Below are 23,795 nucleotides of genomic sequence, written 5' to 3' on the forward strand. Positions count from 1 at the left end.
AAAAAGGTCAATACATTATCGTGACGGAAAAATCACGCCGAAGGCGTAGCAGTCGGATCTCTGAACACCTGGATGTCTTGATGTAAGCTCTGATCTAGATGATTAAGGCGGCAGCACGCACCTTTAGGTCCCATATATTCCCGACACCCTCCACCTCTTCTATGCCCGTCGTTGAACTCTCTCCATTTTCGATCTTAAGTCCTTGCTCGTTCGCAAGATGCAGTAGGCAAATGAAGCAGAAGCTTGTACTTAGTTCCTGCAACTTATCTTGGGGATAAGAGGTCTGCAATCCCGATAACACAGATCCAAATTCCCGAGCTTCCGCAGGGTCAGTCGACGTCACTTCTTCGTCGACATCCTTCGAGAGGAGGATTAAAAACTGACGAGGAGCTGAAAAAAAGGACACACCATTCCATCGTCCGCTTTACCATGAGACACTACGATATCGAGGCCTTTCCAGATATTCTCCTTCAACTTTCTCACGTCAACTCGTTTCGCTCGTTTGGTATAGTTGACAAAGGCAGGCTTGATGCGGCGCGTTTGACCTTGAGTAGCCGCTAAAAGATCTTCTTCTGCCGGAACACCCATTCCATCAGCTTCAAAAGCATCATCGAAACCGAAGACTGGGACATCGTCGTCGTCGTCTTCATTAAAGAACTGCGTATTGAATGGAACCGCGCCGCCATTCTCAGCTGCTCGCAATGGGTTCAGATACTATGACAACGAGAAAAAAGACTCCTTACTTTGGTCGATATTACCCCGCCCAGCGGCTTGATCTGCGGCAGCTTGCGCCCAATATCTCTCGTCAACTTCTCCGCCCTCTTCACTGTTATCAAAGCGACGACCCCGCATTTTGAGCTGTACAAACCTTTAGAGCAATGCGCTGAATGAATAGTAGGACGTACTGAAAACTTGGGCTTCAAGAAGAGGGAAACTAGCTGTTTACTCGTGAAGTGCATGTCATCGGGAAGCCTATGATCATCGCGTTTTTCATTGTCCTTCCCTTTCTTCTTGCTCTTCCGGGCGGCAGCGCTAGTTCCTGGAAGATTGATGCCGACACCCCTAGTTGCTGGCGCAAACAGCTCCTTCTTTATATCATCCAGGTCCTTGTTTGGGTCCGGTGGTGTCAGAAAGTCGATCTTAAACGCTTCCTTCTTCTCTCGGCGGGGTTTGGGACCTTTGGTTGCATCTGCCTCCGCTGCTGTTGCTCAAATGGTCAGAACTAGGACTTATCTCAGGACCGCTTGAAGCTTACGTTTCTTGAAGAGTCTCCTGAGCTTCCAGTGCTCGGGACCCGCCCAATTCGTATTAAAGGTCTTGTCAAAGGAGTCCATGGTAGCATCAACGTCATCTCCCATGGCCAATACAAGGTTATGGTCATTGGAAGCTTGACGAGGATCGAACGGTGCATAGGCACCCGTACCATTGCCTTCCTTGTCAGCGGAACCACTATAAGAGCCATTGGAATGCTCGTCTCCGCCTCCGAAGTCTTCTCCTCCAAAGTTATCGCCATCGAATGATTCGTCTGCATAAGCGTCTGCTGGAGCTTCATCCCCTTGGAAGAAATCTTCAACGGGTTGTTCTCTATTGTCGGTATCCATGTCGAAGCTATCCGCCGGGCCAAACTCTTCGTCATCATCATCGAAGTCGGCTTGTGAATTGTCCCGGTAGAAAGTCGTATCCGCAGACGAAAAGTTATTCTTGGAAAAGGCGAAGTTTTTGAGAGAGTGACAAATCTCCTTAGACTCTAGGGCATTAAGATCGGGTAGAAATTCCTCTAACCTAAAGGTCAGCCGCGAGGCGAGAATAAATAGGCAAATCAAAAACGTACTGCGAAGATAGCTCAGATCTATGAAATCCTCTGGTTCATCTACATCTTCGTCATCTTCACCCTTGCTTATAGAGTCACCCGCGTCAAAAACAACCCTTAGCCCGCCATCGTTACCAACACCGAGACTGAGATGGTTCATTAGAAGGCCTTGGGCACCACCCTCATCAAAATCGGCGCAGGTCTTCTTAAACAACGGATCTACACTGAATTCGAGCTCAAGTTTTTTGACCCGGAGTTGGGAAGGGTCCTTGACGAGGGTGGCAGCAGAACGATGCTTCTTCTTTTTCGGTTGCGTCGGGTCCTCCTCTACATCCTCTTGGCCCGATTGCTCCGCCTCATCGCTTCGACCAGACGCAAGATTACTTGCCAATTTGGCAGTTTCAGAACCGACGCTGTCAACCCGACTCGTCCAGATTTTGACACAACCGTCAAGAGTACATGACGCGCGTTGAAAGTTGATGGAATTGTCGTCGTTATTCCTGAGTAGTGACATGTCATGGAAATAGTCAATAAGGGCAAAATTCCATGAGTTGGCGGCATTAATTTTCTGACTGATGTTTCAACAACAGAGGACGATATCAAGTTACAAAACATACATTGTCTGTTGCCATCTTCATCCACTCTTCAAAGTTGGAGCTCATAACATCCAGTGGTACCTTGATGACAGGTGGGGCAACTGTATTGAGCTGCTGCTTCGGTCTGTTGGTGCGCGAAGTGTCACCCTGATCATTAGGATCGCTCGAAGGGCCAGCAACCGGGGCCTCAACTCCAGGAATCTTGGTGCTCTTCCTTCTTCTCCTCTTCTCTGCAGTGTCATCGTTAATGCTGACCGATTTGAGAGGGACGCGACCGGAGTCTGAGGTGAAGCTGTCGTTTTCCGGAATGAATGCCTCACTGAGCCGTTTGCGGACACCACTTTTTCGAGGCGGAACGAGCTCCTTCTCGAATTCGGCATCAGTACTGTGGTCGTCATCGTAGTGGTCGCTGTCCATTGAGCCCCTCGCAGGCGCCATCGTGGTCTTCAACAAAGGGTTTGAGGCACGTGACCTTCAAACCACGGCGCGTAACGCGTCACGGTCGCGTACTTCCGGTCCGAATTTGGAGGCTGATTTTGATGCAATAATCAGCTACAGCTTTGATCAACTTGGAAGTCTGAACAGAAGACATCATGGTCGGCTCCACTTGGCTTCGTAGGAATTTGGCCCTTTTAATCGTGTTTTCCTCCCGCTCAGCCAAACAATCTGCCGTCATTATTCATGTCCGCAATGATCACCATGACACAAGAGATGCCGTACGAAGCTGAATCTCGATTTCAAAACGATAGTGACGCTAAAGCAAACCTCTTAGTCGGTATAGGCTCAGTGTCATTCAAACAATCCCACGCAGTGCCTTCCAATAACCCAGCGCTCGCTTACAGTCCTACTAATCCCGGAGAAGCTTGGCTGTTTCTCGCTGATGTTTGGTTTGTTTTTTACAAATCAAGATAGTGGCTGTTACAATTGGGTATGTACTTCTTATTTCGGTAGTAGCATCCAAGTTGGAGCTGAGCACCTAGGTTCTAAAGCCTCGAACTTATCTTTGCCGATACCTTCGAGTTCTGATCAATCCTTTTCGACTTCAAGTCGAGGATCCAGGGGCTGACCCATCTACGAGCTAGCAACTCTTCTTTACTCAAGTATTTAGCACCTTGAATAATTCCTAGGCAAGTCTGGAGAGACATTAGAAACTTGTCGGGATGATTGGAATACGTCACCTTTGTACCGCATTCGCAAGAAAATGGTTGATCCATATCCCACTCCGTGCTAGGGTAGAAAAAGCCGACTGTTCACGTCAACATCGAAACAACATGCGCGACAACCAATGGTACTAACGTGCGTCTCCAGCTTCGATGCGCCTTAACGCCCGTATATGCCAGTCTGCGGGGTTGGGGGAGGACAAGTCAAACGCCGTGTTTGGCTCGCATGAATGATTCACTATCGCGGGTTGATCAGTACTGATTTTATAAGATGAACCACTCGACGCACCGTAAACAAAATCACTGTTCAGCTCGATGTGATCCTTGGGTCCAAGCCCACATTGAACAGTTCTGTACGACTTGGGAGCCCTAGTAACACCTTCCAACGATGCAATGACTTCTCCTTCCTCAAATGCCTAAATTATGCTGATTGAAGCAGGTCGCAAGCTGAGACATACCCAAACTCACCTTGAGGGACTTGAGGAAGGATTTGTACTCGCCTGGCTGGACTTGTACAACAAAGTTTGGGTTCACCTTGGATGTTACGGACATTGTGTTGGCTACTGGGTAAAACCTGGAAGATCTTCATCCCGTTCCGAGTGTACGAATTAGTACCCGGGATCGGAATCCCTCTCTCCGTCGTCCTGATCTACCCCTATCTTGATGCGCGCGGCGACGCGATCGATTCACGTGGGTCGGATCATCTGGGGTAGACTACGGCAAATACCGGCGGTGGTTGAACTCTAATCATCGACTGTACAGTTCGAGCTCACTATCTGAGGAAAATAATATTTGTGTTGATCGACAACTTCAAGACCACCGACGACGCAATGGCCCCATCAAAGAAATCCAAGGCATCCAAGTCCACCGAGTCCATTGCTGCTAGGCTTGCCCTCGTCGTCAAGTCAGGCAAATATACTCTTGGATACAAATCCGCCCTCAAGCAGATGCGAAGCGGCAAAGGTACGCTGGTTCTATCCAATGTCTCCCGGGGACTGGAGCGTGAGGCTGAGAAGGTCCCTTGAGCTGACGCTCTGTTCTGTAGCCAAGCTCGTCTTGATCGCTGGTAACTGCCCGCCCCTCCGCAAATCTGAGCTTGAGTACTACGCCATGCTCTCAAAAACTACGGTGCACCACTTCTCTGGCACCAACGTGGCCCTGGGTACCGCTGCTGGTAAACTTTTCCGAGTCGGGTATGTCATTCTTCTGTACTGAAGGGACTTCACTTTCCTGACAATACCCTAGTGTCATGACCGTTTCGGACCAAGGAGACTCGGATCTCCTCAACTTTGCAGAGGGCAACACTGCATGAGTGCGTTTATGGGTACCGATATTATGTTTGCTACCTTTACATATAAAATGTCATGCATTATGGGCCAAAATATCGCATTCTGAGGTATTATATATTTAGCTACAAAAGTGTTGGCGTGAACTCGATTATGGCATGAGGTCCTCTAGCTGTATAATCTGATTTCGACACAGAGTTCTTGCCCCCATTATCATTGAAGATAATCTGGACAAGTTCAGTACTCATGGCGTAGGTTTCACGGGAAACGACTCACCTTCGCTGTGATACTTGCCCCAAGGAAAGCAGCATACCCCTCTCCAGTGTCTCTATATTCAGGATAGTATTCCGGCACGCCCAAAATTCGGATGCTTCTTGGCTGGATCTCTGTCTGCAATTCAGGATTACTGATAAAAGGAGCAAGCCGCGATTGCAGTGCTACCGCAATACCTATTACGAAGTTACCACACATTCAAGATAGTGTAGAACTTATTCACCTTTGATGTTCTTTGTTAGATCACCAGTGACAAGTAGACCCTGCCAGATATACAATCTCTGGTCGATGTCTGCGAGAGAGACAGCATGCCCAGTCGCTTCTTGTATAGGACAGATGCCAGCATACGAGATGGGTACGTTCACGTCGGACAGTGGTATCGTTCCCAACAAGGTAGGGTCAAAAAGCGGCTCACAGAATCGATGACGCTCTTTCCCTAAAGTTATACTTTTGTCGCGGAATTGAATTGTAACCAAGTCCAGGGCCTCAATCTCCCGTGCGCGTGCTTGTTCGGCGGCGGAAGCCTTGGCGTTAGCTTTCTTTTTCATTCCGCTCTCAATGACTGCTTTCTCCTTGCCCGCGACGAGGACTGCTGCAATATCCGTGACACCCTCGTCCTCCACAATGGCCGTTTCACCAGAGGACGGGACTTTGACATAGCCCGCGCTCCAGATATATTTTGAGAAGTCTAAAAGAGTCTGTTGTAGGTCCTCAGGTGAAAGCATTGCCTCGGGAGGGGATAGAACCGACATCACAGAAGTGTTAGAGCGGAGGAGGTTTGCGAGATAAATTTCGCAATGGCGAATGCCCACATCAGTGTGTGACCGAGCAGAATGAAGGATGAAACCCTCATAGATTGGGGTGATGTCCGTTGTGTTATATCCAATGTCGACAACAACACCACTAAGACTGTTGCCAGCGTATATCTGGGCCATAGGGCGTTCGATGATGGCGAATCCTGCAACATTAAAACGCTCGAAGAAGATCTGGCATATTTTCTCGTAGGTACTGCGTGGCATGCCAGGCTGGATGGCGAGGATAACAGGAGATTCATTCTGAACACGACGACGTTGCAGTTGGTTGAAGAGAACATGTTTCCTGGAACTCATGATGAACGGCCGCTGAGGTGAAAATTCTAAAGGCGCACCATATAGCTTCAGCCTGTGCCCACTCCTTTATGTTTTCGCCCTCAAAAGGCCAAAAGACATTGATAGTTTGGCCACTGGCCAGCGCTTCATCGAGTTGCGCTCCAACCAGGTAGTCATTCACGGTCGCAACTTGGGGCGGTTGTGAAGGTGCTCGGCTAGTAGATGCCTCCGCACCTCCTCCATCGACTGCAATGGCGCCTTCATTCCCATTTGACACGTTTGGCCTCAAACCGACGCGCGCTTGTATTTCCTATTACACAATGAATGAACTTGAACTTTGAAGCAGAAAGTGAAAAACGCACAACGGTGGGTGTCTTCAGGAGTTCGTGAAGACCCAGGCCAGCACGGACGACGGTCCTGCTCGTCTCGATGATGACGACGATGGAATCACGAAAGGACATTGTACGCGACTGTTTGCTCGTGATGTGGTCCGGGTTATACCATAATTGATCGCTCCGGTATCTTGGAGTAATGTCATTTTAGTGGTACGATTCTTTGCCTCTACTCTCATGTCCTATTCACCCCTCGCTGTGCCAGATTCTCCTGCTGTGCCCTTTACCGACTATTCTCGATGGCGCTTTATTTCTGGTGAAGGCGGTCGTCACACTTGGCGGTATCTCAAGACCGATGAAGAATGCGCGGGCTGGCCTCAGACTGCTTTGGATAAACATTGGCTGGGTCTGCCAACCGTACGACATTTGTGTCTTTCTCTCATACCGTACTCATAATAACACAGGGCCTTCCTGCACTACCCCGAGCCAAAGATCCCTTAGAGGCCGCGCAAAACGGCTACACATTCTATAAGAACCTTCAATGTCACGATGGACACTGGCCAGGCGAATACGGCGGTCCTATGTTCCTGTTGCCCGGGCTAGTAATTGGCTCTTATGTCTCCGGCATGGGCTTCAGGACAGAAGAGAGACTGGAAATGATTCGGTACTTAATGAACCGCGCCAACCCTGTAGATGGCGGATGGGGAATGTGAGGTCAATGCATATGCTAGGCGCAGCTCTCCTCAAACCAACCTTAGACACGTAGAAGGCGAATCGACCATGTTCGGCACCGCGTTGAACTATGTCGCGTTACGTATCCTTGGCGTTGATGCAGACCATCCCGTTTGCCGGAAGGGCAGAGCAACTATACACGCCATGGGTAAGGATGTTGCTGCTCTTCTTTACATGGGACCTTTCATCTTATATTCTTTCAGGTTCTGCATTAGCGTCCCCTGCCTGGGGCAAATTCTGGCTCTCCGTGCTAAACGTTTATGAATGGGAGGGCAACAATCCTATTCCTCCGGAACTGTGGTTGGTACTTGCTCCTTGTGATAAACCATACCCAATAACGTATCCTTACAGGCTACTTCCGGAGGCACTCCCCTTTCACCCACATCGATGGTGGATACACACCCGAACGGTATACGTTCCCATGAGTTATCTTTACGGTGTCAGATTTAAAGCACCAGAAGATAAGCTTATTTTGTCCCTTCGCGAAGTTCGTATCATCTGCTTCCACCTCAACTGCGTCTCATCTTTATTCAGGAACTATACACGCAAGACTACTACTCTATAGATTGGCCAGCGCAACGGAACAATGTCTGCAAGGTCGACTTGTATTCGCCGCATGCCGCTGTATTCGATATGATCAACGTCGTGCTTGGGGCCTATGAGCTCTGTACACTACCGCCTCTTAGGCATAAAGCTGTGGACCGTGCATACCAGCTTATCATCCTCGAGGACGAAAATACTGGATATCAAACGCTGGGGCCCGTTTCCAAAATGATGAATCTCGTTGCTCGAGTTCACCGTGAGGGCAACCAGAGTGATGCATACAAACTACACAAAGAAAAACGAGAAGATTTCATGTGGATCGGAAAAGACGGAATGATGATGACAGGAACTAACGGGAGCCAACTGTGGGATATTGGGTTTATCACCCAAGCTGTGGTGGAATCAGGTTTGGCGCACCGAGAAGAAAACAAAGAGAGTCTCATCAGAGCTCTGGGATGGCTGGAGCAGGCTCAAATGACTGCGAATCCGATGCATTTCGAAACTTCCTACCGGCATATGACCAAAGGTGCATGGGGTTTCAGGTAAGATTGCTTTTCTCCCACCTTTTTCGACACTACTGATCGATGAGCACAATCTAGCACTAAAGAGCAAGGTTATACCGTTTCAGACTGCACTGGAGAAGGCCTCAAAGCAGTATTATACTGCCAAGATCTCGAGTAGGCCGGTTTAACATTTGTGTTAATGACATTCTCTTACTACGTTTGTAGGTTTACACCCAATTTGGTATCAGAGCGGCGCCTGTGCGATGCCGTAGATGTACTACTTTCAATGCAGAATGCCGACGGAGGGTATGCGAGCTATGAACGTGTTCGGGGTCCAAGATGGCTGGAATTGCTCAACCCGGCTGAGGTTTTCGGTAAAGAACCCTCCATTCGCAGACGTCAGTATCATGCCTGAACCATTTACAGGCGATATTATGATTGATTACACATACCCCGAATGTACGACCTCCGTCATCACAGCGTTGTCCATCTTCCGGAAACGTTATCCTGTTTACCGCAGGAAAGATATCGAGTAAGTGTCACTCTAGATCTCCCTGCCTTGCTCTGACGAGCCCCGATAGACAAACCATCCAGAAAGCAATTGTCTTCCTTCACAACATACAGAAACCTGAAGGCGCCTGGCTAGGATCGTGGGGTATCTGTTTCACCTATGCTACCCAGTTTGCGCTGGAGAGTCTATCGTTGGTCGGTGAAACATATGAAACCAGTCTATCCTCTAGACGTGCTTGCGATTTCTTGATTAGCAAACAAAGAACTGATGGCGGCTGGGGAGAAAGTTATAAGGTATCATTGAATCCCGCCTGTTGCTGACGGCCGCTGACAGTCTTCCCAGACCTGCGAGCAGAAATGTTGGATCGAACATGCTGAAACCCAAGTTGTCCAAACTTGCTGGGCTACCATGGCTCTCATGTATGCGGAATATCCTTATCCCGAACCCATTGAGAAGGCCGTTCAACTGGTAATGTCAAGACAGCTACCTGTACGTTCAGTATCGTCTTCTATCTGCGGTTATTTGATAATCATGCGTTTTCTTCAGGACGGTTCATGGGCACAAGAGGCAATTGAAGGTGTCTTCAACAAAACATGTGCAATCGCATACCCGAACTTCAAGTTCTCTTTTCCTATCTGGATGCTAGGAAAGGCACATTCCTACCTTGCAGGCTTGAAGGCTAAAAAGGAGAATGGACGGGCCAACGGAGTGAATGGATCCCATTAAAAACTTACCTTATTCTCGTATCTTATCGTTCTTTATCCTCGAACTTTGAGTCTTTAGTGCCTTGCTGTCATGGTAGTTGGAAATTTGGTGATACACGCGACAACTTTACGAAGCGATTGTTTAAGTCATGCACCGTTCTCATGTGAATGTGAATGTTAAGAATCAGATACTGTTCCCGACGTCGCCGATATTGAATATTGCTTCAAGGCTTCCAGGCCCATCCACGATCATCGAAAGTGTTTAGAGAGGGCTGTCAATTTGCCGGCATTATTTTTCGGGGAGTGAGCAATAATGAATATCAACTATTATTTGGGCTCCAATTCCTTTCCATCCGAGAGCTTTTCGACTTTGACACCGCCGAGTGGAGTCGACGAGACCCCACTCGTCGACTCCCAGCTGTTTCTCGCATCACTGAAGGCTTCAGAACTTCATGGGGCGGCGTGGTATCCCTTTTCCAAAGCTATTACTTTCTAAATGTAATCAATGTATATAGATCTATGTATTTACCCTGTGATATCCTCATAACTGTTCAATGAAACCCAAAAAATGATGTCATGTCGAGAGGTCTAATTGTGTCTTCTTCACCTAGTAATCCTGCTCATCTTCTGACTCTCTACATCTGATCTCGAATCATCCCACTTAACTCCAGGCTCATCGATATCCTGCTCGCGATTGATCGTAACCTGTACCTCGAGTTCAATGCCTTTAGTTGTGACAGCAACGGCTGCTGGACTTTGATCATCGGATCTGCTGTAAGGTGTGCGTCCACTCGATGGCTGATGGTTCTTGTACGAACGCATACCCGCGTCTGATCATAAAGCCCTTCGTGAGATAATGCTGTGAGATGAATACGTTTGCACCCACCTCTAGTCTTTATCAGAATGTTCTGCGACATGATCCATGTGAAAGCGATGCCGAGAGTTGCGCTGAATTATCGGATCTGTTAGAAACGCAATCTAGACGGATTCCTGACATGGAACTTACGCAGCAGCTTGGGCGCTGAGACTGGAGGCCCGGTATAGGATAAGGTTTAGGGTGTTCGTTACTATAACCTATCATTATAATCGGATCCATGGTGTAACTCAACGATCACGTACTAGTAAGGAGCGCGATGTATCCAAGGCCATCAACAACCATGGCTTTCACTAGACCGGTCATACTAAGATCAGAGTTTCAGTATTTTGAGTTATCGGAAGGGACGGCTGAACACTTACGAGGACAGTCCGGAGCCACCGGATTTGACCAGGAAGTATGTGGATAATCCTAGAGTTATCATATCGTAACTGTAAGAAAAGTTGCTCGTCAACTGCTGTGGCGTATGTGTGAGAAAGGGAATAGGTAACTGACAGCATGGCCCAGATGTAGAATGTCCAGTTCACCAGCTTTGAAGGGTCGTTGCCCGATGTGCAGCTGGAGAAAATGACGTATCCCATATCAGGAAGGATCAACATTATATATTCAAGCACACACCTTCCGTCCGTTCGAATCATGACACGGCCGTATAAATTTGTGAACCACTCCAGTAAAGTGATTATCACTGTCACGACAATGAGAAATATTTTGATCCGCTGTGAGCGTCGAGAGATGCTGTATGTTCTGTCTGATATTTTAACAAAGAGCAGAAGCACTTATGGTATTATAGCATACCGTAGTCCAAGGATGAACTGGCATACGGTCATCTGAAGGGCTACAATCCCGTTAATTGATAATCAAGGCTAAGTCAAGTTTTCTCATACCTTTCAAGACCACGGGGACCATGTAGTACCTCTGACATGACTTTTCCCCGAAGGAATGTGAAAAGTATCCGACGTTGCTAACAACCAATACAGTGACACTGATGTAGCGAATAAGGACGAAGAGGACGAGGCTGCACGACTCGGTCAGTATCTTATTTCGTTCGGAACACGAGGATGGACCAACTTGGGACGAATCTGTGGCCCTTTATCCCGCCAGAATTTGTACTCAGCTGGAAGAGTTCTGATATAACTAACAGAGGGATCAACGATGCATTGACACGAAACACGATCACCTACTCGTAAATGCAAATCGCTATGGTCCCGAGACGGAGAACCGTCTCCATTGACAAAGACTCCACAGATGTTTCTGACATGGTGAGATAAGAGAAGGAGGGCGGGAACGTATAGGTTCGGGTAGTTCAACTTAAATTCTAAATCGCACAGCAGCCTCAGGAGAGCGCGATGGGGTTTTTCCTTTTGATCTAGGAGGTCAGGCCACCCGATCACAATTGAATCGAGGAAGGTTGTGAAGGCACGCGGAACCGTCTACCCTGAACGCAAAGACAGTCGAGAGCTTTATGACAATGAGCGTTCTAACATTGACTAGCTGCTCAGTTAGAAGGCGTCAAACAATCCGTGTGAGCGCGTGGAGCTGGTTGATCTTGCCATAACTCATAAAGCGGAAGCTTTCGCTTCCGGCTGATGTTCCAATCCAGGGCGCAGGGGTACGAAGGTAATAGTATTAGTTATGATTGGCCGACTGGATACAGGAACAACGTGTGCTAACCGCGTTATGTAAATAGAGATACCCGGCAACAAGAGGGGACCACATCTGGATACGTACCTGGTGACCGTCGGTCGAAACATAACCCCTCTGAACATTAGCAGTCGAGGTCTTCGAGGTCTTGAAGGACTGGTACATCATCCAATCGCCAATCTCCCGCACAGATTCTATAACTGTTATCATTCTTCTGCCAATGCGAGAGCCTGCTCAAGATCATCGTCATCAACCAATACAGTTGGAGGCGGGGCGTTTCCGAAGTAGAGCCGCTGTACGACAATAGCTATACAGGTCGCATGAGATACGCGACATATGGACTTTCCATCGACGACCTACCGAAGTCAATAGATAGCTGGAAGATAGCACAGACTTTGAACTGAAGAGGTGACTCTTGCAGGAAAAAATAGACAGCTCTGGTGATAGTGTAAGAGGGGGACATGATCAACATGCAATTACGCACTTGAACGTGTCTCCTCCGGCCCAACCAATTAATGTTGACATACGGAAGCCATACAATGACCGTTGCTTGAAATTGCTCAATGAAGATAGCGGGTCAGGACGAGAGAACAAATGACTACAGTGGAGCTCACCTAATTAATTGAGGTATAGGTAGAGTACTCTCAAGTCCCAGTGCGACGAAACCTAACAGCGACACGAAGAGATCTGAACGTCCTAATATCAGAAATAAAATTGCCTCTAGTAAACTGTGAATCACCGTAAGTCGTCATTCGCTAAGGTGATACAGGGAGAAAACGTACATAAAACCGGCGAGGAATTCGATGTATTGAGTATACGTCGACCACTGCCAGAATGAGAATGGCCTGGTGGAAGTGCCGAAATTTTCTGGGCTGATTGTGGGACGGTAGCGAATACATATGTAAAGCAAGGCGAGCTAGGTCGGATTGAATACGGAACGTAGAATATTAAAATGCGAAGTACGGACCTGGGCCAATATCATGAGAACAGATTGTAAAAGAAGGGCGAGTTCGAAATGATTTCTGCATGCGTGTAAGGATCTAGCCGCGGACAGGGAGCCAGGGCCCAGAAGAAGCATACCCCAGCCAAAAGAAGCATCGAGTGATATTGGCCAGCAACCTGAGTTAAAAGAAGACGGTCAGGGACCAGATGGCGTCGAGAAGAGGCTGGTACAGACAAAATAGCGCAAACGTCACGAGAAAAGCCGGTTGCATCCCTAGAAACAAGTTCGAATTCACAAGACCATCCATGTGTGCAAGGACGCTGACCGTTTACGGATGATTGAGGCGGCCTGGTCTGCGTAGACCTAGCGTCAAGTGTCAGCCAGCAAAGAATATTTGTGAAATTAGACAATGAGATACCAAAGGAGGTCCGACGGCCATACCAATGGAGGCGGCAGTAGAGAGCCATGAGGGAGACATTGAAGTTGCGGCCGTTGCACAGGTGACGAGTGGTGGTAGGCTAATCCCGTGTATGCTGGTGCTTGGCAACGACCTCTCGTTTCTCCATGAGGCCAGTCGTTCGCCTTCTTTGCCTTCTTCCTTTCGTTTCCTCGCATTCTTCACGTCGAGATAACCCGGTATCGCATGCTTGACACCCAATATTGCCTATCAGGAGTTTCAAATGCCCTCTTCGCTGGCCTATCGGCCGATTTCATGACTGTCATCTGACGGCAATAGATCCGGGTGTATTTTCCTACGTTTTACAACTTGTACCGCTGCGCCAGTGTTTTGTACCGGATGAACTGAGCTGTCTCTTACAGGAATCAGTCGATTAGGTCCTTTTCTACCAATGAAGACTCGAGAAAATATTGAGCACCCATCGTACCTTTTGTATGACTCATTTAATGATATTAGGTAAAGACCCTAGTACGCGAGTCATCAGACGGAACTTACGAGCCGGTTCATTATTGCCTTCAAATTTGTTTGCCTCAAATACTGAGGGCCGCAAGTGCCGCCCCCATCCTTTCTTTCCCTCTTATCGTCATGACCGTCACGCTCGTCGACGAGGAATCCCCATTGCTCCGTCCCCAGCACAAGCCAAAACGAACCCCTCTTCCCTGGTTCCAATTTTGCATTGTCCTCGTCCTCCAGCTTGCGGAGCCTCTCACCTCCCAAGTTATCTTTCCTTTTGCCCCCCAAGTAAGGTGTTTGTCCTTCATCTTCAAGTCGTGTGTAACCCCTTCTCTAGCTCATTCGAGACATTGGAATCACCCATGGTGACGAGACCAAAGTCGGATATTATGTGGGGGTCATGGCAAGTGGAACGCTTCTCTCTTCTAATCTTCGCGCGACTAAAAAACCATTAGCAATCCCTTTTCTTTCTGACCCAATCAATGACCGTACTGCAATGGAGTCGTATCTCCGACCGTGTTGGACGCAAGCCTGTCATCCTGACTGGGCTCTTTGGCCTCTGCATTTCGATGTACTGCTTCGGTCTCTCTAAGACCTTCTGGGGTCTTGTTTTGAGCCGCTCTCTCAACGGCGCACTTAGTATGTTCTTTCCACATGAGACATATTCTTTTTCTGACTCGCCCTTACGTTGTAGACGGCAACATTGGTGTTATAAAAAGGTGTTTTTTATATCAACCTCCGGGTGTCGTTACCTCTGACATGTCGCAGTATGATGGCAGAAATGACTGATGCGACAAACATATCCCAAGTCAGTCTCTCGTATAATGTCCTCTTCTATCTCTAGACTGACTCATTCCTTGTCAAGGCATACGCTTACCTTCCGATTGTAAGTGCTGGAAGGGCATACTCTATTGAATCAAAATCTGCAACTAATCTTCAATTAGTCTTGGTGCACGGGTGCTACACTGGGACCCATCATTGGCGGAGCCCTCGCTCGCCCGGCAGAGCAATTCCCCAGCCTCTTCGGCAACTCTGATTTTTTAAAAGAGTATCCGTACTTTCTCCCTTGCGCCGTTCCCGCATGCTTCTCTGCAGTCGCATGGCTTATCACATACAAGTATCTCAAAGAAACTGTCGAACACCCGCAGCCCGTCTCCAGTCTATTCTTCAAGTCATCAAATAATCGGGATGCCAACAAGACAACGCCTGAGCTTAGCGACGATGAGAAACCTCTTCCTATGCGTTCCCTCCTCATTCCACGAGTTCTCGTCGCCGGTGCCAATTACGCGTGTCTCTCTTTGGTCGAGATCGCATTTAAAGCTATTCAACCTGTCTTTATGTCGATGCCAGTGGAACTCGGAGGCCTCGGACTGTCTCCTGCAATCATTGGGAATGTCCTCTCCGTGTACGGCATTTTTAACGGTCTATTCCAGATCTTTTTTTTCGCCCGAATCAACGACACCCTGGGCTCCAAGACTACTTTTCTCATCGGGATGGCGTCTTCGATTCCTGTTTTTGTGTCATTCCCTGTCATCAGCACCTTGGTGAAAGCATATGGGTTATGTACGCTGGTATGGGTCGTTCTTGCCGTTCAGATAGTATCATCGATCGTCATTAGCTTGTCGTATGGTGCGTTCAGTGTCCCTTTTTCATATCGCAAATCCCTAATTTCTATCTTACTCAGGCGCTGTCTTCATTTATATTGCTGCCGCCTCGCCGAATCGAGCGTCATTAGGTGCAACAAATGGGCTTTGTCAAATGGCAGTCAGCATCTGCAGGGCCATCGGGCCCGCAGCTGCTAATTCACTCTTTTCCCTTTCTTTGAAGCAGAGCTTTTTAGGAGGTTACATGGTTTATTACGTCCTGCTTGCGACGGTATGTGCGTCACTGGTGGTTGCTTCATTCTTGCCACACCGGTTGTAGTTTTGGGGATATCACGACTCGTAGACATGAAAAAAGCAGATGGAAATAGAATCTGCATTGCTATTCTTTCCCTTTTCTTATCTTGATTGATGCTACTCACGTTTTGTGAAGCCCAGCGCCATCCGGAAATGGTTAGCGCCGCCGCTGAGCCTTTCATTTGGTTCTCGCGCGTATTGGGTAAGTCCTATATTCTGTGGCGGACAACATTGAGCATCCAGGCACTACAACGAAGCTTCTGTCACTTGTGATTTCATATCGGCGAGATGGTGCCCTTAACCTGTGACACGACATCTTTCGGTGAGGCTCCATTATGAGAAAGTTCACGGTGATAATACTTTTCACTCAGGGGAGCTTACAAAGATTCGCGCATTATCGGTGGGTCAGAAATTCCGAGGTAGGAAGTAAAGAACCTTGATCACTACATGTACAGTACATGCCTTGCATCGAATAAAACAACCTTCCTTCCCTGACATACTTAGCGTATTGACACCGCACACACGTGTCGCTTTATGTTACGTGGGAAAGCGTTTAACGTTCAAGCCCGATAACTCGCCTTATCTCATTACCGAAGAGGTGTTGCAGGTGACCGCTTACCCGTCCCGACAATTATAGGGATGACTATTGTTCTTGGGATGGATTTGAACCATTGAGCAACTCAAGATAATAAGGCAATAAATATGGGTAGTGGAAGAGAAGCTGTTAGGCTGCCAAGACAACGATATTCGAATCACTCTGCTTCTCCTTCTCCGCAGATTCAAAATTCTCTTGCTCGTAATAGTCCTCGGCGGTGATAGCTTTCGGAATCAGTGTAGGAGTATGGGAGAACAGTTTATTGAGTAGCGTGTAAACGACGAAAGCCGGGATGTCTGCGAGAGTAGAAGTCAAAAGCATCAGAAGGCTGTACGTTAGACAAAAAGAAAGAGAATAGGCCTACATCCTGTAATGAAACCCGGAGCATAATACCACGATATGTTGCCAATGTAGATGTCTGGATTGACAGCGTTAATCATCCCAGGCTTGAGGCAACAAAAGTCAGTGAAAAATAAATCGGACCCGAAGTCTTACAAGATTCGGCGTTATTGTCAACACTAGCGTTTTAACAAGGCTCTCTACTTGAGTCCGTTATTGTATCAATAGATCCCGTGTGGATCGTATAAAGCTTTGACGTCGTATGCCCCACGTTTGACGAACTGGAAAATACATAAAGACAGACCAAGACAATTATGCAGCGGAGATCACGAACCCAATAATCGGCCGTGAGTGCGGAGATGGGACCCATGATGACAGAGTACGAAGACTGAAAATGTGCTTTGATGAGATCCCATACTTCCATCACGCACAACGTACTCACCATGAATGTCAAGAATGTTTCCCCGGTAGCGAGAACCTTCCACGGGACCATCGACCATCCTCCGATAAGCGCTGTTACGAGCTGCCCGCGTTTAAGGTTCATGTATCTTGGGAATAGCGAAGTGAGATCATTAGCGGTGCTGACAGAGTTGGCCGTGATGTTTGATCCAATGGATCCCTAGTGCGAGTGGCGTCGGCGTTGGAGAAAGATAGACATGTGCCTAGGATGATCCATCCAAAGGCGTAAAACCAGACAGCGGTTCGGTAACTCCATGGCGCTAGAATGTCAAAAGGACTCCAGAGGGCTTCTCCATAGATGACTTGGCTCGCACTCGCTCGCACAATCCCGCATCTACATATGGGTATAAGAACCGCTCAGGATTCGGCAAACATGGAGAACTGACACAGTAATGAAGAGCCCACAAATCGGGATAGCCGGAAGCTGAGTAAGTTGAGAGCGAGTACCCTTCGAGTACCTTGTAAAGTCCGGAGAATTTCATGCAAGCGTTGCCCAATTGCCCTGTCAAGGTCATGAGGTGGGTGTCCAATAAGCTTCGGCAGCGGTGACATACCTGTATGGCGGCAAAACAAAGGAGCCAAGCGGACGTGTATGCGCTTCCTGATAATGTTGATTTCTGTGAAATAAGGGACCCGCCACCGCCAGCCTTGTGCACCAGATAGCCTGTCGATAAAAATAGAGATTGACATCTCTGATGTGCGGGGAAGCTTAAATATATACATACCCATCATACCGAATGATACTGCAGGCACAATCATTGTCTTAGCAGCAAGGAAGTAACGCAGGGATGGAGAACTAAAACGTACATTAGTCTCTTGTGATTTGTGCACTTGACAAAGAAAGCTTACATACAGAGGAACCCCAGTTGAATGACAGCGTAGAGGAAGTAAGAACACATATCTTTAGTGGATATACCGACCGACTCGGGATAGTTGCTTGGAGAGGTACATGTTAATTAAATTACTCTGCAAGCTTAGAGGAGAATATCAGCGCACAGGATATTGTCGTAGGAAGGCGACATTGCTCTAAGCATTTGCGAAACTACAGACCCTCCGTTATAGCATTCGATTCCGAACCAGAACCAGGCAAGTACAATCCTGGATACTATGGCGAAGATAGAGAAATAAACTCCAAAACTTGCTCTGTGCGTACTTCATCAGTTACGCAAAGAGACACTATGTAGATAAAAGCTAACCTCGCAGCAATTGCAAAGGGGATTCGCAGTTTACTGCCTATAACACCATTCAAAATGATGGGTATTGCGATGATGATGTTCCCGACGAACAATATCGTAATAGCGTCCCTCCAGGAGAGACCGAGGGGGATAATACTAGCTCCCGTTTGCCAACTGGCGGGGTCGGCAACTGCGCTGAGCCAGAATGTCCACCAAGTTAAAACGCCCCAGTTCTGAGCGGAAGGAGGGGTCGGATCTAGGTCTGAAAGCGCTCGATTTTACTATCAGTGTACACTGGAATATAGGAAGCTCTTACCCGCATTCGATCATACACCTTCGGGCGCCAATGCCCCTTGCTGCTTTGGGAGCTTCCAAAAGAAGCGAGGTCTTCTAGTAGTAGAGGGATAATAGTCAGGATCATGACCAGAACTAGTTTTGAAAATTGAAGCGTCTAAACAATGCCATAGGTAAGTCAGTGCCGTAAGTGATGGCTGCGTGACACGACAGAAATACTGACTGAAGTGCCTCAGATGTCTGTTTTATTAGATGATGCGGAGGGGTACAGTGAAAAGTCGAGATAACGATTAGGATAGGGACGACTGATCGGCGGCGGAGCTACCCGCGGCCATCCCGACCCTCCGATAGTTCCTTATCCACCTACCTTATCATCAACAACTCGTCGCCTTATAATACTAGCACTGAAGTGTCGTGTATTCCTTGTAAACACAGCCATATCTCTTACTTATGTCTCTTCTAACGATAGACCTATCGGACTACTTGTCAGGCACAAACACGCTCGAGCAGGATAAGGACCTTGCTGCTGAACTCCGTAACGCCTATGAGACTATTGGCTTCGCCTACATCACGGGCTGGCAGTGCCTAGTAGCTCCAGAGCTGATTAAAAAGGTGTTTCAATACGTCAGTCTTATATTTTTCCAATAATCTTTCAGCCTTCTAATGGAAGATTAAACGCAAGAATGAGCAGTTCTTCGACCTCCCACAAGCTACCAAGGATAACTGTAAGTGTTCAGTGTTCAGTTCATTGTTGATGATATATCGCTTTCTCCCGGTGGCTTATAAGTCGTCCAAAGCCAATCGAGGGTATCTGTCCTTCGGTAGAGAGCAGGCCTCCTTGAGCGCAGAACCCTCCAAGATTGCCACCGAACGAGAAATAGCCAATGACCAGAAAGAGACATTTGAGATTGGAAACGACTCAGACCCACTTTACCCAGAGCACTGGCCTAATGAGAACGACATCCCCGGATTCAAAGAGGTAAGTCTTGCTCGACCTACCTATCACTAGTGCCGATGACTAATGGAGAATAGACGATGAATACGTTTCATGTTGCTTGTCATGAATTGCACCTGCGTATGATGGCCTTGCTCGCACTCTCGCTCAATCTGGACATAGACTTCTTCTTACACGTTGTCATGCCCTCCGGTGAACCCATGGTCTTTTGGTACTTCAAGCCACTGACTGAGAATTAATTAGCCTCTTACATTATCCGCCTTGCGAACTGGAAGCCACAGCCGGCTGGGTGCGCACACAGATTTCGGGACTGTAAATATCGATTCGTGTTATCTTCGATGATTTCTTCAATGACTCACCAGGTGACGCTTCTATGGCAAGATATGTGTGGCAGGCTGCAGGTATCCGGACCAGACGGTTCATGGGTCGATGTAAAACCTAACCCAGGATCAGAGGTTTTCGTTGTTAATGTGAGTCTCCCTCTTCCTTCATTTGAGCTGACGACTGACTTTCGTGGTAACGTAGGTTGGAGACATGATGTGTATGCAGCCTGCGTTGCGTCTTGAGCTAACTGAGTGCAACAGCTGACGCGACGGTCTAACAACCTGCTCAAAAGCACCGTTCATCATGCTGTTCTCCCACTGAAGCCTGGACAGGACCCTTTGAAAACGCCGACTCGGCGCTCTGTGGCGTATTTTTGTAATGTCAGTCTAAACTGTTGCCTACCGTTGCCTCTTTCCTCAAAAATTTCAAGCCTGATCCAGAAGCCATGATTGAATGCATCCCTGGGCTCGGGGAGTCATTGTACGAGAAAATAAATGCAGGAGAGTATTATGCGCAGGCCCTCAAAGGTGAAATTGGTGTCTGATGGTGGTAGATATCTACAAGTAGTTTTTGCCGTAAGTAGTAAACTGTGAGGTTGAAGATGATGACGTACATCGGATGTATGTTGCTGTTTATCTGAAATGGATGTAGCGCGCTCCACGTTGTCTTTTGATTCTTTTCTCTATCCTTTTCATCCCTCCGGGGGACATAGACAAACATTCTTTTTGCTTTACTTCATAATTCACGACAGATACGCGTTTTTCTTCTCGACGCTACGACTTTCAGGCAGTAACAGCGCTTATGTCTGGGAAATCCGAGGACAGGTTGGAACAAGACGTGGTTGAGATGAGAAAATCCATTGCCAATGGCGGCGCTAGCGAAGGAAGACATGCATCTTCAAGTGTGTCATTCCTTCTCTTTCAATTCGCCTGGCTAATCCACACCTTGTAGTTCCACCCATAGCTTGCTATTGTTGTGCCTCTATCGTTATGACCCTCGTGAACAAGGTCTGTCGGCCAGGTTCTCTTGTATGACTGAGTCTGAGAGAAATGATAGTTTGTTGTGTCAGGTGCTAACTTCTCGATGAACTTCTTGCTACTCTGCATCCAGTCGACTGTGTGTGTTGCATGTGTCACTGCCGTGAAAAAACTTGGAATCATCTCTTTTCGAACGTTTGACGTGCAAGATGCAAAGGCGTGGTTTCCTATTAGCTTCATGCTCGTCTTTGTCATATACACGGGTTCAAAGAGCTTGGTGAGACACAAGAAGTGTCGTTGTAATCTTTTCCTAACTTGAACGTTCAAGCAATTTCTCTCGATCCCAGTATATACTATCTTCAAGAACTTGACGATCATACTCATTGTAAGGACCTCGATGGTTTTTCTTTATGTTTCTGACATGTCTGCTAGGCGTACGGTGAGGTCCTATGGTTTGGGGGACGGGTGACAGGGCTGACATTTATCTCGTTTATCTTCATGGTAAGTCCTGTCCTGTTCGACGTATTGAGTGTATCTAATAACTGTCCGTGAAGGTTGTATCCTCCATAATAGCTGCTTGGTCTGATGTATCTACGGCCATGGGAGATACCACGTCTATGGGGTTCAGCGATGTTAGCTTGGAGAATTTGAGGTCGATGACCGGCGCCGTACACCATTTGAACATCGGTTACTTTTGGATGCTGGTCAACTGTTTAACGAGTGCTGCATATGTTAGTGTTATTCCCAAACAACATGTCTCGAGTTCTCAGTGCTAGTCTAGGTCCTCACGATGCGCAAGAAAATTAAAGTAACAGGCTTCTCTGACTGGGATTCCATGTTCTACTCCAATCTCTTGTCAATACCAGTTCTCTTGGTCTTTTCTCTGGTCGTAGAGGATTGGGGTTCCGAAAGTCTTACTCGTAACTTGTGAGCCCGACCGACATGATGTACGTATCACAATACTGACACTTGCCGTTTCGTAGCCCAGAAAATACACGGCATGTCTTGCTACTAGCCATTGCATTTTCAGGCGCAGCGGCTGTTGGCATCTCGTTTACTACCGCCTGGTGTATCAGAACAACCAGTAGTACGACGTATAGGTGAAAATATCTCCTTTCGCGCTGATGTTTTGCTCATATAACGTGTCAACAGTATGGTGGGAGCTCTAAACAAACTCCCTGTTGCAGCTTCTGGGATGCTATTCTTCGGAGACCCTGTGACATTAGGATCTACATCGGCTATTGGCGTCGGATTTTTTGCTGGTGTCCTTTATGCAGTGGCGAAGAACAACCAGAAGAAGGCAGAGCTTCGGGGACAAGGCGATTCGATCATTCCTTTGGCCAATCGCAAACCGTGAGTTCGCGGTTGGTAGACAAGAGCTGTGCATATCCATCTGTATGGGTAGGTCACTACTGCAATCAATAGTTATAGCGCGACACATTGGTGAGATATAGACACTATATAGTATTTATTTTGAATTGGATAGGTAGATCTTTTGACACGACTTTGTTTTCTCTCCTGCAGGATCATGCATAACGAACTATATTCAACCAGAATAACCTAAGATTCTTTAGGTGTTTGACGGCGTGGATTCTGTAGTTGAAACTCTACTGTCTTCGAAGGACCACAGCTAAGGATCTACTTGCTCGTCCAATCAATGAGGCTACAGACATAGATTACACCAACCATCTGCATCTGATCCATTCTGAGCGTTGAGGTATGTCCTCTGATTGTCTCAAACACTTGAGCAATGAATACAGAGTGTGCAAGACGCGTTTCTGGGGACATGTGCGGTTGAACAGTCGGAGCCAAGATGCAGTCGCGATTCAGAAGAACTTAAGATCCGTACCCCTTGCTATGAAGAGACCCGATGCCATTTTGATGGGATCTGGTGACAAAGTTACTATGTCATCAAGATGTTTTACTACCTGCTAAAACGAGGTGTGTATTCCGTGAAGCAAGATCCAGGAGATTCAAAGAGGGATGGTAGGTGTGGTAGATATCGAAAGGATTAGCCGTAGAGTGTGAAATCGTTGTATAAATCGCGCGTACAAGTATCGAATTAGGGAAATCTGACATAAACACATATCACCGTGAAATGTGCCCTGTAAGGGTATCGATGTTGTACGTGAACCTGTAAATAAGAATGACGTGTGATTGCCATAGCCCATAACAACGTGGTAAAAATTATTTGCGCTCTAGATGGAGCTAAAATCTAGTACCTGTGTCCTTGCTTCAGACTCCCCCATGCAAGAGCATTTAGGGGTTCTGTCGATGCCTGATTTCTGTCCCAAGATAGTCGACAGAAGCTAGGACAATGGGGCCGCAGAAATTCGTCCCTGTTTTTGTTTGCAAATGAGTCGCAAGATCGTTGATGTGAACCGAGGATGGCGTGCGGGAGCATCGTGAGCTATCGCAACACAGACCTGTGCGCGCCCGAAAAACAAGGGAAAGAGAGGACCCCTCGATACCACCGCTGAGAAAATCAAATGCAAAGTAGAGAAGAAATACAAGGCCTCAAAGAAGGATCAAATGCCGAGTGCGAATGGTGGTCCGGAGTCGCATGCATTTAGAAGTAGGTCGAGATAACACGTGGAGATCCGTGTGTGATTTCTGAAAAGGAGAACATTGTACTGGGCTTGTGTTGCGTTATGGGAGTCATTGTAGACGCAATTTCTTGTAATCGAGCCTACTTGAGGTGTACAAAAGATCATGTTATTGAAGAAGGAAGCCCTGGCTCTCAACGATATCCCTACCCCCCAGTCGAAAAAGTCCAGAGGCACGTCGAGGAATATGAATCGGTCATTTTCTGATACGAATGGAAGCCGGTGTGAGGGCATAAGGGATTGGCCTATTTTGGATGCACAAAGTAG

General features: G+C 47.5%; 11 protein-coding genes across 11 annotated transcripts; 5 read left to right on the forward strand and 6 right to left on the reverse strand.

The window, feature by feature from the left end:
- Positions 1 to 32: 32 nt before the first annotated feature.
- Positions 33 to 2,844, reverse strand: EV420DRAFT_1636316 (condensin complex subunit 2/barren; the record flags this gene model as incomplete). The annotated part of the gene is made up of 8 exons (XM_060476568.1): positions 33 to 68; positions 122 to 358; positions 409 to 692; positions 744 to 858; positions 906 to 1,201; positions 1,256 to 1,777; positions 1,832 to 2,378; positions 2,428 to 2,844. 8 exons carry the CDS (start codon positions 2,842 to 2,844, stop codon positions 33 to 35), a joined length of 2,454 nt encoding a protein of 817 aa, XP_060337895.1.
- A 545-nt stretch (positions 2,845 to 3,389) lies between these two features.
- Positions 3,390 to 4,222, reverse strand: EV420DRAFT_1300623 (uncharacterized protein; the record flags this gene model as incomplete). Its single annotated transcript, XM_060468387.1, has 5 exons — positions 4,035 to 4,222; positions 3,856 to 3,982; positions 3,703 to 3,804; positions 3,585 to 3,652; positions 3,390 to 3,539 (listed from the first exon to the last, which is right to left on the reverse strand). Exons 1-5 carry the CDS (start codon positions 4,116 to 4,118, stop codon positions 3,390 to 3,392), a joined length of 531 nt encoding a protein of 176 aa, XP_060337896.1. The 5' UTR covers positions 4,119 to 4,222.
- Positions 4,223 to 4,301: 79 nt separating this feature from the next.
- Positions 4,302 to 4,939, forward strand: EV420DRAFT_1508074 (50S ribosomal protein L30e-like protein). Its single transcript, XM_060471421.1, has 3 exons — positions 4,302 to 4,529; positions 4,612 to 4,759; positions 4,812 to 4,939. Exons 1-3 carry the CDS (start codon positions 4,397 to 4,399, stop codon positions 4,876 to 4,878), a joined length of 348 nt encoding a protein of 115 aa, XP_060337897.1. The 5' UTR covers positions 4,302 to 4,396; the 3' UTR covers positions 4,879 to 4,939.
- Positions 4,940 to 6,708, reverse strand: EV420DRAFT_1508078 (actin-related protein). The gene is made up of 5 exons (XM_060471422.1): positions 6,576 to 6,708; positions 6,273 to 6,523; positions 5,349 to 6,223; positions 5,129 to 5,301; positions 4,940 to 5,079 (listed from the first exon to the last, which is right to left on the reverse strand). The coding sequence occupies exons 1-5, from the start codon at positions 6,672 to 6,674 to the stop codon at positions 4,978 to 4,980; spliced, it is 1,500 nt and encodes a 499-aa protein (XP_060337898.1). The 5' UTR covers positions 6,675 to 6,708; the 3' UTR covers positions 4,940 to 4,977.
- Positions 6,709 to 6,762: 54 nt separating this feature from the next.
- Positions 6,763 to 9,842, forward strand: EV420DRAFT_1508079 (terpenoid cyclases/protein prenyltransferase alpha-alpha toroid). Its single transcript, XM_060471423.1, has 12 exons — positions 6,763 to 6,962; positions 7,010 to 7,254; positions 7,304 to 7,425; positions 7,481 to 7,577; positions 7,629 to 7,764; positions 7,812 to 8,362; positions 8,420 to 8,497; positions 8,549 to 8,697; positions 8,750 to 8,855; positions 8,905 to 9,127; positions 9,177 to 9,323; positions 9,381 to 9,842. Exons 1-12 carry the CDS (start codon positions 6,783 to 6,785, stop codon positions 9,558 to 9,560), a joined length of 2,214 nt encoding a protein of 737 aa, XP_060337899.1. The 5' UTR covers positions 6,763 to 6,782; the 3' UTR covers positions 9,561 to 9,842.
- Positions 9,843 to 10,118: 276 nt separating this feature from the next.
- Positions 10,119 to 11,996, reverse strand: EV420DRAFT_676821 (uncharacterized protein). The gene is made up of 11 exons (XM_060483051.1): positions 11,594 to 11,996; positions 11,481 to 11,546; positions 11,297 to 11,427; positions 11,208 to 11,247; positions 11,031 to 11,156; positions 10,908 to 10,970; positions 10,775 to 10,843; positions 10,658 to 10,719; positions 10,545 to 10,605; positions 10,425 to 10,486; positions 10,119 to 10,368 (listed from the first exon to the last, which is right to left on the reverse strand). The coding sequence occupies exons 1-11, from the start codon at positions 11,668 to 11,670 to the stop codon at positions 10,142 to 10,144; spliced, it is 984 nt and encodes a 327-aa protein (XP_060337900.1). The 5' UTR covers positions 11,671 to 11,996; the 3' UTR covers positions 10,119 to 10,141.
- A 364-nt stretch (positions 11,997 to 12,360) lies between these two features.
- EV420DRAFT_1260415 (uncharacterized protein) lies at positions 12,361 to 13,474 on the reverse strand (the record flags this gene model as incomplete). Its single annotated transcript, XM_060467006.1, has 9 exons — positions 12,361 to 12,490; positions 12,538 to 12,612; positions 12,668 to 12,781; positions 12,836 to 12,969; positions 13,021 to 13,075; positions 13,134 to 13,172; positions 13,231 to 13,269; positions 13,322 to 13,359; positions 13,415 to 13,474. 9 exons carry the CDS (start codon positions 13,472 to 13,474, stop codon positions 12,361 to 12,363), a joined length of 684 nt encoding a protein of 227 aa, XP_060337901.1.
- Positions 13,475 to 14,038: 564 nt separating this feature from the next.
- Positions 14,039 to 15,829, forward strand: EV420DRAFT_1617391 (major facilitator superfamily domain-containing protein; the record flags this gene model as incomplete). Its single annotated transcript, XM_060475227.1, has 8 exons — positions 14,039 to 14,194; positions 14,244 to 14,309; positions 14,362 to 14,545; positions 14,601 to 14,625; positions 14,675 to 14,714; positions 14,772 to 14,792; positions 14,851 to 15,535; positions 15,591 to 15,829. 8 exons carry the CDS (start codon positions 14,039 to 14,041, stop codon positions 15,827 to 15,829), a joined length of 1,416 nt encoding a protein of 471 aa, XP_060337902.1.
- Positions 15,830 to 16,959: 1,130 nt separating this feature from the next.
- On the reverse strand, positions 16,960 to 19,105 carry EV420DRAFT_1617392 (NCS1 nucleoside transporter; the record flags this gene model as incomplete). The annotated part of the gene is made up of 12 exons (XM_060475228.1): positions 16,960 to 17,019; positions 17,073 to 17,126; positions 17,181 to 17,357; positions 17,435 to 17,531; positions 17,584 to 17,645; positions 17,752 to 17,861; positions 17,923 to 17,993; positions 18,047 to 18,133; positions 18,194 to 18,340; positions 18,394 to 18,634; positions 18,707 to 18,740; positions 19,034 to 19,105. 12 exons carry the CDS (start codon positions 19,103 to 19,105, stop codon positions 16,960 to 16,962), a joined length of 1,212 nt encoding a protein of 403 aa, XP_060337903.1.
- An 11-nt stretch (positions 19,106 to 19,116) lies between these two features.
- EV420DRAFT_1617393 (oxidoreductase) lies at positions 19,117 to 20,489 on the forward strand (the record flags this gene model as incomplete). Its single annotated transcript, XM_060475229.1, has 8 exons — positions 19,117 to 19,290; positions 19,349 to 19,391; positions 19,464 to 19,645; positions 19,699 to 19,832; positions 19,897 to 19,933; positions 19,984 to 20,091; positions 20,206 to 20,325; positions 20,376 to 20,489. The coding sequence occupies 8 exons, from the start codon at positions 19,117 to 19,119 to the stop codon at positions 20,487 to 20,489; spliced, it is 912 nt and encodes a 303-aa protein (XP_060337904.1).
- Positions 20,490 to 20,573: 84 nt separating this feature from the next.
- Positions 20,574 to 22,460, forward strand: EV420DRAFT_676832 (UAA transporter). Its single transcript, XM_060483052.1, has 9 exons — positions 20,574 to 20,846; positions 20,897 to 20,952; positions 21,002 to 21,199; positions 21,251 to 21,307; positions 21,355 to 21,423; positions 21,477 to 21,653; positions 21,704 to 21,849; positions 21,906 to 22,022; positions 22,075 to 22,460. Exons 1-9 carry the CDS (start codon positions 20,747 to 20,749, stop codon positions 22,277 to 22,279), a joined length of 1,125 nt encoding a protein of 374 aa, XP_060337905.1. The 5' UTR covers positions 20,574 to 20,746; the 3' UTR covers positions 22,280 to 22,460.
- The last annotated feature ends 1,335 nt before the right edge of the window (positions 22,461 to 23,795 follow it).

The sequence above is a fragment of the Desarmillaria tabescens genome (genome assembly GCF_030435595.1).
Source record: "Desarmillaria tabescens strain CCBAS 213 chromosome Unknown EV420scaffold_3, whole genome shotgun sequence".
In the NCBI taxonomy this organism is placed as follows: domain Eukaryota; kingdom Fungi; phylum Basidiomycota; class Agaricomycetes; order Agaricales; family Physalacriaceae; genus Desarmillaria; species Desarmillaria tabescens.

Coding starts and splice junctions, on each gene's coding strand:
- EV420DRAFT_1508074 (XM_060471421.1), top strand. CDS start 4,397: ATGGCCCCATCAAAGAAATCCAAGGCATCCAAGTCCACCGAGTCCATT. Junction 4,530..4,611: donor GCAGATGCGAAGCGGCAAAG/GTACGCTGGTTC, acceptor TCTGTTCTGTAG/CCAAGCTCGTCTTGATCGCT. Junction 4,760..4,811: donor GGTAAACTTTTCCGAGTCGG/GTATGTCATTCT, acceptor ACAATACCCTAG/TGTCATGACCGTTTCGGACC.
- EV420DRAFT_1508078 (XM_060471422.1), bottom strand. CDS start 6,674: ATGTCCTTTCGTGATTCCATCGTCGTCATCATCGAGACGAGCAGGACC. Junction 6,524..6,575: donor TCCTGAAGACACCCACCGTT/GTGCGTTTTTCA, acceptor ATTGTGTAATAG/GAAATACAAGCGCGCGTCGG. Junction 5,302..5,348: donor TCTAACAAAGAACATCAAAG/GTGAATAAGTTC, acceptor ACTTCGTAATAG/GTATTGCGGTAGCACTGCAA.
- EV420DRAFT_1508079 (XM_060471423.1), top strand. CDS start 6,783: ATGTCCTATTCACCCCTCGCTGTGCCAGATTCTCCTGCTGTGCCCTTT. Junction 6,963..7,009: donor ATTGGCTGGGTCTGCCAACC/GTACGACATTTG, acceptor ATAATAACACAG/GGCCTTCCTGCACTACCCCG. Junction 9,128..9,176: donor GCTGGGGAGAAAGTTATAAG/GTATCATTGAAT, acceptor CAGTCTTCCCAG/ACCTGCGAGCAGAAATGTTG.
- EV420DRAFT_676821 (XM_060483051.1), bottom strand. CDS start 11,670: ATGTCAGAAACATCTGTGGAGTCTTTGTCAATGGAGACGGTTCTCCGT. Junction 11,428..11,480: donor GGGCCACAGATTCGTCCCAA/GTTGGTCCATCC, acceptor CGAGTCGTGCAG/CCTCGTCCTCTTCGTCCTTA. Junction 10,720..10,774: donor GGTGGCTCCGGACTGTCCTC/GTAAGTGTTCAG, acceptor CTCTGATCTTAG/TATGACCGGTCTAGTGAAAG.
- EV420DRAFT_676832 (XM_060483052.1), top strand. CDS start 20,747: ATGTCTGGGAAATCCGAGGACAGGTTGGAACAAGACGTGGTTGAGATG. Junction 20,953..21,001: donor TTATGACCCTCGTGAACAAG/GTCTGTCGGCCA, acceptor GAGAAATGATAG/TTTGTTGTGTCAGGTGCTAA. Junction 21,654..21,703: donor GTTTAACGAGTGCTGCATAT/GTTAGTGTTATT, acceptor GTGCTAGTCTAG/GTCCTCACGATGCGCAAGAA.